This window comes from Echinococcus granulosus (assembly GCF_000524195.1).
Source record: "Echinococcus granulosus chromosome Unknown EG_S00026, whole genome shotgun sequence".
NCBI classification, from domain to species: Eukaryota; Metazoa; Platyhelminthes; class Cestoda; order Cyclophyllidea; family Taeniidae; genus Echinococcus; species Echinococcus granulosus.
The window spans coordinates 816,995-829,643 of NW_020170406.1; the positions used below are offsets into that span (position 1 = coordinate 816,995).

General features: G+C 42.2%; 2 protein-coding genes across 2 annotated transcripts in view; both read right to left on the minus strand. All coding sequences in view use genetic code 11, as the record gives it.

Annotated features, from left to right (window-relative positions):
* Positions 1-666: 666 nt before the first annotated feature.
* EGR_04317 (hypothetical protein) lies at positions 667-3,946 on the minus strand (the record flags this gene model as incomplete). Its single annotated transcript, XM_024493566.1, has 4 exons — positions 667-791; positions 1,867-2,154; positions 2,225-2,520; positions 3,759-3,946. 4 exons carry the CDS (start codon positions 3,944-3,946, stop codon positions 667-669), a joined length of 897 nt encoding a protein of 298 aa, XP_024352074.1.
* A 1,893-nt stretch (positions 3,947-5,839) lies between these two features.
* Positions 5,840-12,649, minus strand: part of EGR_04318 (Selenide, water dikinase) — a gene marked incomplete at both ends in the record, with an annotated part of 12,043 nt that continues 5,233 nt past the window's right edge. Inside the window, 6 exons of the mRNA XM_024493567.1 lie at positions 5,840-5,917; positions 6,170-6,348; positions 7,041-7,253; positions 7,706-7,902; positions 9,071-9,222; positions 10,170-10,319. Coding sequence (XP_024352075.1) covers positions 5,840-5,917; positions 6,170-6,348; positions 7,041-7,253; positions 7,706-7,902; positions 9,071-9,222; positions 10,170-10,319 — 969 coding nt within the window. The remainder of the gene's footprint in view (positions 5,918-6,169; positions 6,349-7,040; positions 7,254-7,705; positions 7,903-9,070; positions 9,223-10,169; positions 10,320-12,649) is intronic.

Sequence of the window (12,649 nt, forward strand, 5' to 3'; positions counted from 1 at the left end):
GTAGAGAGAAGTGCTCTAAAATATGAGAATGTGTTAGGAAACACACAATCGTCTGATTTGTAATATAATGGCAAGATTTGTCCTAACTTGATATTATCTAGTCACTTTTAATCCTCTATGAGTAAACTCTTAAGAAGCTTCATTTTATAACGTCCCCTGATGAAATTATTACTGTTCCTCATACAAAGTAGTTTTAAAATGCATGGGAGAAGCAAATATATTGCAACACTATAATAAAAATGACTTTAATACATTTAATTTTTTCACAATATCTATATCAATGTATATGTTCTCTGTCCTTGCCTCTAAAATGCTTTTTATTCCTTAATAAGAACAAAGATCTACTGAGCTTTATCTCATTTACCAAATTCTTTTTTCTGTTTGAGGAGTTACAAAACAGGAGAGCATTTGTTTTGTCCTTCTCACTCTAGTTTTTTCTACATTCAACTTAGATCATTTAGGTAGACTCGTTCTTCCTGTCATTATCAAGTGAATCTTACAAAGAAATACGCCGTTTCCTGCATGTATTTCTTGCACTGTGATTTTTAGTTACTACTGTGTTGCTGACCCTTCTCACTCACTCGCATTCCAATTCGGAGTACGCCTTGAGAAGGTAGAAAAACTTATAGGGACAGAACAGGTTGATGTAGGTTCACAGGCAAGGTGTTAATTGAAAGAAGCTGAATGAACCTTGTAATTGATGCATGTTGAGAAAGTGCTATGCGAATGAGCCTTCAGGGAGCGTCCACGAGCACAAGCGATAACGTGAACAGTGTACAAGGTGGTTAGCTCTAGATATTCAAGAATGAAGTGATTGCTCGAAAGTGAGTAGTTTTAGATTTGTTATGGATGCCTTGAGACTAAACGGTGACCGTGTACTTCAAAATGTGTTCTGTGTTGGGCTCAGGATGCATTCAATTCCCACCAATGCTCCGGCTAGTCACATTGGTGAGACTAAGACTACTTGACTCTGAAATTAGGAGGAGCGCTCTCATAAAATGGAAACTTTCTGGGAAATACAAGATAATGTGATTTCATCTTGGCAAGTCTTAAGTGTACAATCCAAATTAAAGCATTTGGATTCTCTAGACTTGGGGTGAATAGTAGTAGAGAGTGAGTCTATTTACTACTCGTGATAACTACTGCTCATGTCGTAAGTAGGCCATTCCATTCTATTTCACTCCATTTTATTCCACTCTAGTCCAGAACAGTCGCTTCCAGTCCAATCCAATGCACTCCCGCTCTAATGTCGTATTCAAGATGGCACACCTTGATAACACAGCGTGTATACACGTCATCTTCTCCTACGTGCTCCAAATCTGCATAGCCTTTAATACTCGTGGCAGATTTCACGACACCCTAAATCGCACAGAAGATTTTGTCACTTACACAGCTTCGTTGCACGAAATGTTGCACATCATTCAGGCATTCTGCTCACTGTAATTTCATCCACTGGAATGACTGATAGTGGCTTAATTTCAGCACTGCATCTCAGACATCTGGCCCTTCTCGGAATGTTGACACTATTTAATCACATTCCACCACTTCTACCAAGTGTTTCATCCTTGTATCAAACCTAGTTTGATTTTAAGCCTTGGTGGGAAAACACAAATTTCATCCTTTCCCTTATAACAAACTGTGTTCATTGCCTCACACTGTTACACATATTTATGAATTAGAGTCATTGTTTGGCATTTTGATGAATGCTATCGATGCTTGCTCACCGCTCAATGTATCGCCGCCGAGGTGGTAAGTCCTGCGATGGATATAAAGCACAAAGTCTCCGAATAACTTTATTACTTTTTTGTACCGCCTTTCCTTAAAAGGCTAACCAACTGGATTTCACAACCAAAAAACCACACTCACCCTTGGGTTTGGTGTAAAATATATGGGATTCATTGGATTTTTGGCTGCAAAGGAGTGGATTCGTTTGAGAACAATTTTGTAGAGTAATTCGGTAGCCAGTGTTCGCTCGAAGACCCTCAAACCTGCATGCATTTGCTGTTGCATTACGGGCAACAGCGCGCCAACTTGGAAGCGAGTCTGATTCCGCAGTAAGCACCTCAGCTGTGTAGAAAAAATTAGGCCAATTTTGTGGAATTGTGACGACTAGAGTGTCCGCTGTGCTCCCACTGAATGAGGGAGCATCTGGTTCTAAGAAATAATTTTTTTTAGTGTTATATAACTTGCATAGACTCATCTATCAGATTCTTGTAAATCTTACGTTCAGGGAATGTGTGGTTGCTCACAGCGGCCAGGGCAACCCATTCGCCCGATTGATAGTCGGTTACTGTGACGGAGTAATTTGTGTAGGCCTTCAGATTTTTAAAAAGTAATCCTATGGAGTTCGAGGCCGGGACATACTCGTACAACATATTGGAGGGTAACTGGGTCTCCCAAACTTTGATCAGGAAATTCGCGGCGTCTATTTTTGGAGGATCATGCCAAAAGACAAGCAGGCTATTATTTTTCTGCACCTCTGCATGCAAACCTCCTGATGCTGTAGGGGGATGGACAAGCCTCAAATTATTTACTTTAAATCAAAAACTGATCGTTGCATATCTGAGAGGCTTTATTGATGTGTCGTTTACCTGATACCTCCCCTTTGATGTCTCTGTAATAAAAAATGATCAAAAGTGACATTAAATCCCATTGCTGTATCTAACTCGCTTCTACTTTCAAAGCAAAAGTAGTTAACTTTTGCAGTTATTATGAACCAACCATTTGTAATAACTTCCATATTTTTTGCACTTTAAAACGAAAGGAATGAGTCAGAACAATCGGCTTGCAATCTTATTTTAACTTGAAATACCTCATTTCGTAACCAACTCGTCTACATTCCTAGGCAGCATTCTTTGAGCAGTTTAAATCAGACCTCAATTCAGTTAACATATTTAGAAGCTAATAAATAAATAGAAATACCGCTGGCAAAGCACATAACATGCTTAAATGACCAAGCAACGATTGCATTTTAATGTGGTCAAAAACTATCCATCATAGTGTTTTAACACATCCCTCAAACATGCAAACAGACAGATAAGTGAGAATATTGCCAACAAAGCACATATTGTACTTCAATGAATGGAAAACGATCGCATTTTCATTTGAATTAAGCCTTTCGCATCTTGATTTGTTAACGTGACTTCCTATTTCCAGGTCTCAAAACGTAGTCTCACATTGCCTTGCTTCTCCAAATGAGGTGCAATTTGCATTTACTAGGAAAAAACATGGCACTGTGCGATAAACGACAGTTTGCATAACATATTCTCCATAACAACGAGGTAGAATTCATTTGGAACATTGCAAAAATACTTTCAAAAATTTTGACATGCGCTAACTTGTTTACTTTTAATCAAGATTGGATCCACAGAATCACAATTACTCGGGTGCTATCTGGTTTATAATACTGCCGTATGATGCATGTTATCAAAGAAAAAGTGGTGCCAAGATACTGACTTTTTTGGAGCATTTTTAACCCACATTGATGTCCATCGCTCTTGCCATCTGCCTCACATACTCCGATCTTCCAGACCTTACTATCTGAGCTCGAAGCTACACTTATGTGAGATGGCATATATGGATGAGTGGTATCATAAAATTCGTTTGTCGTAAATAGGTTGGTCTTGGTTTAAGCCCATGAAATGGATTTAGGCTGTTGCTCCATTAAAAATATTGATGCATTAATCTGTTTAAGAACATTAACCATCTCAAACAGTTTGGCATTGCTCTTTTTGCTGTCATATTAAATCAATGCAGACCCTGATCCTTGACGCTTGATTTCCTCCTCAATCTCCTGTGAGATAGGCAAGAATGAAGTGCAAGAAATGTCAAGTCTGCCAACTAGATTATTGTGCTCTTCAGCAGCGTCAGATATCAATGTGGACATAAAATAGGAATGCGCACAACCCCATGGCCTTCTGATAGCTTGAACGAGCAGTCCTGTCATAAGAACCCAACCTGGAAACCCATTTGTTTGCGTGTTTGTCCGATTGGCTGTGATAGTGCATGTGCACGTTAATACTAAACTACGTCTACGTGCTTGAAACGCGTCAAGTTGGAGTGCCCGCAATCAATGCGTCTGTTGCAACTGTATGTGTATCGCGTGTTTACTTCAAATTGCACAGTTACCAAAGGTGCGTGCCCATTAAATTGCGAGTATCGCTTTTTTGAACCCATGGAGTTTAGAACATTTTTATATCTCAACGATAAATTTATGCCTCTCATAGTTGTTAGATAGGAAGTACAGTCACGGTATTATCGACCACTTCTGTGGAATGATCCTTCTCTTGTTCAGAATACATGATCACTGCTGTCATAATTACGGAACGGTTTTAGTCTGTTTTATACCGCCTCCAGTCACTTCACCTTTTTTGTGAAATATTTTGTGCATAATGACATTTTAGGTCGAAAGATCAAATCAGTGCCCATCCTTACACGCAGCATCAAATTTGCCATAAAATAAAAAGGTGTAGATCGTAGCATGAGTAGCGGCTACAGAGAAATGAGTACAAATTGTGTTTTAGGTAACCTAACTTCGTTTGCGTTTGGGCTGGAAATATGAAAGAGCATAATTCAGTTGCTAAGTAATCAACATTGACATCTTTTATTAGTGCAAAATGTAATGACTTGAATGCGTTGACGCATACTACCATCAAATCTGTATATATCCAAGGCTATAGTCACTCTTAAAAAGAACGAAATATAAGTTGTAAGGGTACACTTACGGTTTCATCGCGAGCGTCCCCCAATCTCTTAAATCTATTAAAGAACAACACAGCAAAGTTTTAGCTTTGTCAAGACCCCATGAACAAATGCCGTTGTGACTGTTAGCGATAAAAACGCTAAATTTCATTTTGCGAGCATGAAAAAGAGTACTTAAGGAAAATTGCTATTGTCAAAACAAAATGCGTAAGAATGGAAGCAGAATAGGCGAAAACATCAAAGTCGAAATAATACACTGCATTAATCTAAGCTAAGGATTATCAACGCTTGCTATGCTGATAAACTAGAACAGGAAAATTTTATCGTCACTTACAGCCAAGTAGATCAAAGAGAAAAATGAAGAACACGCTCCTTGGTAGCAGTTCTAGAAGCCATTTCATATTAAGTTCCTTCGTCAAACTAAAATGTAAAATACGTTTATGACGCTCCACGAACGCCCTTGAATGAAAAAACTTTTCAAAACTTGCATCTTGAGAGTTCCAAACTAATGTCATAATGCGACTATACATTTTTCAAAGGCCCAGTTTTACACACTTCAAAAATGCAAGGCAGTATTTTGCCACCCATAAATACTTTCATCTAATGAAATCATAATGCCTTTGACCCACTTTATGTATGTTCTAAAATTGGCTTTTAAAGGATGGCTCTACGCTTGTTCAACCTCACGATTGTGCAGTTGAACAATTCAAACAAAAGTGTCCTGGATTTTTTACTTTTTACAAACCAAACTTTATATAAAATCGTCAAAACGTAATTGAGTTAGAAATTTTTAAGACCTACGTGGCAATGCAAATGAAGTTATGCTCACAGGACAAACTAACTAGACTAAAGTCCACATTAATACTAATTCCAACTTTCCAAAATTGCATGGCGTTTAAGGTGGGAAGATTTAGCGCTGTTTTAAGAGATATTGCCAACCATTTTAGACTTGAGCGAGAGGTCATCCCACCACCCACCTTATTTTTTGTTACATCACCCCGCCCGCCCTCCCTCCCACACCCCAACTTCATTCGATGCTTTACGCCATGAACTTCAACCTGGCCACTGTGCCACATTCCTGTTCCACACGACTTCACAACACTTCACCGTGACTTTCACTGGGTAGCAGCACGAACAACTACAAAGGAAACGCCAAATCGGGCCGCGCCACCCCCTCCTCACCAGACTGACCAAAACGCACTCCCACAACAAACATCTACAAGTTAACACATCAAGAGATAGATGGGAAGACAAGCATTCACTACTGACGGTTTTACAAAAATGGTGGATTTCACACCCCAACTATCAGCCAAACACATGTCGGCCGAAGGGAGCCAACTTTGGTGTGCCAGCGTCATATGGGGGCCATCGGAAATCACCCATTGGGAATAACCAACATCACAGCTACAAAGAAAGTGATATGTGAAGGGAATGGAGAAGGATGGGAAGATGCTCATTTCAGAACAACGGTTTCGTGCGGCACTTCGACGATCTCCACATTAGCCGAGAGCCGTGCGGTTCTAGCCTCCGCTGGTGTGGCCGCTGCGCTAACCTGACCGACAATCCACGATGGCGTGCCATCCACCTCGAAGAGATCTCGACAATACGCCTCCGCGTTCTTCTCTGGCATCGCAATTAGCAAACCACCTAGAAGGCAGAGCACACTTTTCCCTCAAATTTCATTTTCTGCTTCGCCTTCTCATAACACAACGCTGATTACGACGATCGCCACCAAAGCGTCATCAAGTTTTACTGGTCACATGCGACAACGACATTTGCATTACCGTGCTGATCAATCCAACTCCTGCCCAACAACTAAAAGATTCTACTGAACTTTGTCGTATGTTCCACTGTGTTGAAGTTCAGCACTCTGTCCGCACCACCTTACATGAAACGAACGATTATCAGAAAATACCAAAAGCTTGACCAATCACATCAGGAGAGTGACGAGTTCTTACTGCGGCTCATTTACACATACCCATTATTCTCACAAACAACCACTCAAAGCCACCCGCATTTCTACAAACTAACCTCAAAATCGACTCTGAATTGGAGTTGGTGAGGAGGGGAAATAGGTCCATTAGATCCAGTAAATACGAAAATTATGATCACCCTAATATAGTTGATGCAGTCATGAACGTAAATTGAACCATACCATTCACCCTTTTACATTCAAATCGACTCAAAAGCGCCAATGTGAGGGGAAGGTCACTCAACCACAGCTACATGACAGAAGTCACCACTCCTGCAAGCAAATGCTTAGATTAACCGTATTTGCATCCTCTGAAATCTGAAACAGCTTAGAAAAGCAGCTAAAGCGAAGATAGAAATGGACTTACCGGAGGTCTCTGGAGTCAGTGCGGTATCAAGGTGATGACGAGAAGCCAGAGCCTTGGACAGGTAGTACGCGCCGGCCAGACAGGGCAGTCGGTTTATCTCGAATGTCACGGCCGCCGTCTGCACCGCCGCCAGGTTGCGCGCGTGCCCAAGCACCCCAAAACCCGTCACATCAGTGCAGGCCTGCGCGCCATGCTTGTGCATCAGTCGTGCCGCTGTCAGGAGCAAAATGCATTTTTAACACAACAAGACACACAAATTATTAATGAAGATCTGCGAATGAGAGACCCCGAACACAATAGTCCAACAGTCTCCTGCGATGTGGCCTCTACGTGAGCTCAGTCCTGAGAATTAACCACATGGGGAGGGGGATTATGACTGTCAACGAATCATTTCCGCTAGAAACAGTGTTTTAAGCTTGCACTATTCTAGTGCATTTTAGCTACTGAAATCACATCCCAATGAAAACTCCATCACAAAAAGTGACGAAAAAGGTGAGTCGTCCTTGTTATAGCCTCACAAGCATTCTTTGCAAATGTGCCAGCAATACGCATTAACTAAACTACAAATTCAATTGACTGACTGCTGATGAGTAGGAGAATTTATCGGAGATCCAAATAGTGACGGCGCTACTAAAGTTGTAACAGTGGTAGACGAGAGCACGTACCGTTACGATTGAGACGACACATGGAGAGGGTGGCGGCGTTGTAGAGGCTTCTCATATCCTCCTCGGAGATGCGCGGAGTGCACTTCTCAGTCCACACGTCGGTGCGATCCAGCATCCAGTTGTACGCTGTCACCGCCAGTTGCGTACCCAGCGGTTTGGTCAGCACCAACACACTGCCCCCTTCCGCCTGATTCGGCCTGTTGCAATCGCAGGAAACAAGTTCTGCTTATCATAATGAAGTACAAGCTACCTCACATCGGATCAGGTTCCACCGTTAAAAGATCGTTCAGGGTCAAACAATATCGCGTACCTTAAGACAGGTGTTCCAACGTGTTTCGCATCCATCGTGGAATCCCCCCAAAGGGTACTGGAGTTGTGTGTGGTCGATTTGCATTACTATTCACATAGATACCTTACAATGAAATAATTTATGCGAGATGTATGACCGCAGCATTTCGTACGATTACGAAGAATATGACGACAATACAGTTCAATAGCCACAACGATGACTACCACTGACCTATTCTGACCAATAAAATAGTGGTATTGTTAACTTTGCACGTTTCACCGAGTTCACTGTTTTCCTATTCAATTAGGCAAAGAATTTCATCTGCAGGACGGCATTTTTACCCTCGAGCCTGAATTCAAAATTATTGTCATTTTCAAAAGCGATGAGACCGCAAAAGAAAGACTGCCATTCAGTGAGCACTCCCTGCCCCGCACGCAGCCAAGTAGCACTTCTGACTTCTGTGTCCGTGGTGTCGTTGTGAGAGCTACTAATGGACATGTCTATAACGCTAAAGTATCGCTAAGGTTATCCTCTTGAGGGCGCTCTGACTGATGCGAGACTTGCGTGAGGCTTATGGATATCGTAATGAGTCGGATTTTATGCAAAGAATTGTGTTAAAACTACCATAACAGTCTAAGTAAATTAAGTTGCCTACAAATAGCCCCCACAAACATCTCCTCTAAGCCACATTAATGCGGACTGATTGCAAAGCCAATCAGGAGCTAACGTGGTCGCTACCACGGTTTCAGGGAGAATGAAGCATCACACGCCGGTGGTTTGATTATCCGCATTGACTATAATATTGGCATTACCGAAACGACCAATCCAACTGTTGTTCAAAAAGTAACAAATGAGTATTTTTCTTGGGCCATGGATGCTCTACAGTTATGTTCCCATTTTCAACCCAAATAATCGCTTTGGGATAAGATTTTGCGCGATGAGGTATCACAAGCAAATTAAAAAAATGCTTTCCATATTTGAGTGTGAGCGGAGGAAAGAAAGTTTGGGAGTCACGCTTACGTGACACTGACAGCAAGCGTGTTAGCAATGGGGTGGCAGCGAAGACGATGACTCACATGATGAACTCGGAATCAGGGACGACGGCGGTGGCGGCGCCGCCGATGAGGACCCAGGGATTGTACGTTGTCTGTCCGCCACGCACACTTGTACCGGCCTTCAGGGCGCACTCCTGCAGCAAGAAAATGGAGGAAATGCGTAGTCGTGGATGCTGCCAGATTGAGGGCAGAGAAAGCAAGGCATCAGCTTCAGATGAAAGTATAAAACTATAGGCAGAACATTAGAGTTAGACATAGTGATACACAACGAGAGGCATGGATAGATAAGCAGGCGGGGGTAAAAATAAACGTAAAATCAAAAGATAAATGGGTTTGGTAACATAGTCAGTCCGAAATAGACACGCACAAACAGAGAAAGTTGTAGAAAGTGGGAGTGGGTGGGGAGACAGAAAAAAGGTCGTAAAAGTGCGCAGAGGGATAGGTGGAAGGTAAGATGATCTTACAGACGAGTACAAGCAATTGACTAGGAGCAGCGACATAGGACAAAGTGAACACACACGCAGATAAAAACATAGGTAGGAATGAAGGGAGATGAAGATTTAGACAGATAGGAAGTGATGAAATTAGAGGCTAAGCGGCCAGAGATACAGAAGAATGGCTGAAGAGGAAGACGGACAGGAAAGGTGATTCAATATGAGAGTCAATTAGACAGTGGCAGCAAACGGTACGAAAATTGGCAGGGACGAAGCGAGGTAGACATCCAGCGATATAGGGCAGAGACCACAGCCAAGGTGCCAAAGCAACACAGGCAGATGAATATAAGGGAATGTAGTCGGACATACAAAAGTAGTCTGATAGGTTAAGAAGTATACTGATATGTACACAGAAGTACAGATGAATACAAAGTCAAAAAAAAACGGTCCCGGTATGACAAGCGGATGGGTAGTAAAAGGGCCAGATGTGAGTTAGACGAGAAGAGAGGTACTTTTGCAGACAGATAGACAGGTAGACAAATAGACAAATAGGAACACTGGAACAAGCGGAAAAGAGGGCAGTCAGACAGACCGAATGCAAGGCAAACATGGCGACACTCCATAAGTCAAGCACAATGTTAAGGGGACAATGGGGGTCATGGGGACTAAGACGTGCATGAACAGACCTGAAAGCCCTGCATAATGAGGGAAGTTATGGTGGTACGCTCCTCGACGCTCATGGCGGTGGGGATGCCGAGAAGGAGGAGGAGGTTGTCGCAGTCCACCACACCCATCGCGTAGAGATCGCTCAACACGTTGCAGCACGTTATCCAGCCCTGAAATGCGACCCAGTTTGCGGGTAAATTAAGTATCCGACCCTCCTCATGCCCAAATTCATGTCATTATCACGCCTTTTGTTTGGAGCTTACCTTCCCCTTTTTCGTTGCTTTAAGGCTATTCTAGGAAAATCATAGATGGTTTGAAAGATGGTATTACCTTAGACAACAAATATTGAGAATACTGCACCTGACTGGCATTTTCAACCTTAACCCATCAGACCATCGTGAAAAGAATTGACTTCGCCCACTGCCCGTTTGTTTAAGCATTATAATGTCAAAGTTTCAAATGAATTGGTTGAAAAGATTAGTGTTTCGATCCATATAGAAGTTATTGCCGTAGGCGTAATTTAAATCCAGTACGCCTAAATCTGCCATAGTAAGTTTGAAACGGCGGTTCGTTGATTCATTTGACACACGATGAGTAACTTTAGTCAATAACCTCTGCATTCAATTTGAATAACTTCTCACTGTTCAGCACACTCTGGTACGCTGTCAATTGACTTTCTAGGCCATCTTTCTCGAGTACCTCTGACGGAATCACAAGTGAGGCAGAAAACCATGACATCTGAGAACACAAAATTAGCGTGGAGAGCTCCAAGCCCCGCAGGTTAGGTCTACAACTATTTCAAAAGCATAGGTGTCAGGCTTCGGAATCGATGACTTAAGTACCCCACTTTGAAATAAAAAGTGAGTAGTTGTACCTATTTGATTCCAGAATTGCCAACTTTACACCGCAAGAAAATCCCTGGATTTCGTTTCACACCTTGAATACCACACAAAAGCTTGCCCACGAATCGGTACTGCGTATGACCCTTCTCACTGCAAACATTCATTTATCGGGTGGCTGAACCACAGTTCCGATTGTCCGATGAAATTGTCTGACAGCTTAAACCTGGAGAAGCTATAATGATCCGTTGCCAAAACGATGTTCGCAAGTGATCGTCGCCATTGCAGTGTCTCATAAAGACTGCATACAAATAAGAAAAATGGACTTCGCAACCACTACATAAGACTCAATATGCCACTGTCGTCATCGCCATGATGGAATGCCTACTTCATGACGGTGACGACAACTCCTACGCACGTCTCCTCATTGTATTTGCCTTTATTTCCCCTCATTCATTTGCCAATCCATGAACAAACCACCATTCCTGTGAGTGAAATTCAACTCTTTAAGCAAAACTGCGACTTCGTAAATCTGAAATCACTGTCGTTGTTAAGGCTACTTTTGTTTATGCCCACTCTTTGCGGTCAATATTTTCTGGGCAAATGCTAAATATTCGTTACAACTGTTCTGATAAAGCAACAGTGTTCTGAAATATGCCACAATTTCTCTTTCGCCAACAATGCAACTTCATGTGTCCCAGCGCTACGTTTGTACTTCAACTACTGTTTTAATCCCGTTGGAACAGGAAATTTGGTTGCCTGACCAACATCAGCAGTAGTGAAATAGTTCAGGTGACTAAGCACTGGAGGTTAGCTAAAACCCGCAACGTCTCAACATACTTGGCAATACCAGACCTCAAGACTGCCTTCCTGATGTCATAGCATCTTTTCTATGCAACGCAGACGTATTATCCAACTTGCTGCCTTGTTATCGTTGATGCCATTGTTAACGCATGTACGTCATTCACCCCAACCAGATAGTCCTCAGTTTCCACAATTCTATTACCATTTGCATTCACTGAATCACTTCTGAAAATTCGATTCTCCAAATTCCGCCTTCGGTGTCAGGGCTCCACTGATCTTTTCGGGCCTTCTCGCATGTCTGACACACATTCGTCTCTACTAATAGGCTATCATGTCAATAAAAACACCTGACTGACGTGGCGTGCTCCTGAGCGCATGCATAAGTGAATATCCTCGCCCATCAATGTGTTGAATTAATGTCGCACGACTTGCTCAGGAGAGAACTACAGAGTGTATCCTGTGATTCTCTTCTGGTTCACTCAAATACCCACTTCAGTGTTTGCAGGCATTAGTGAATCCGGTTTTCCAGTCATTAGTTGTTTAAATGGCACAATTCACCCTATTCACAATTGCCTTTTCAAATATAAGAGAAAAGGTAAATGTAAGAGAGATGACTGGTTAAATCAATGCTACCCTGTTTCGAGCACCGGTATAACCCATTTGTCACACGAGTCCCAAAGCAAAACCAACCACCAGGGTCCATAAAACGATCTGCTCAGTATGGAGACATTCTATTCATAAACTGGAAGTAAGGTGTTATTGTTCTCTGACCATTAAAATCATAAGCTTACGTGACTATTTTGGGCTCAAATGACCTGCTAGTGACGATAAAAGCATATCGCTTGTTTGACGTACAG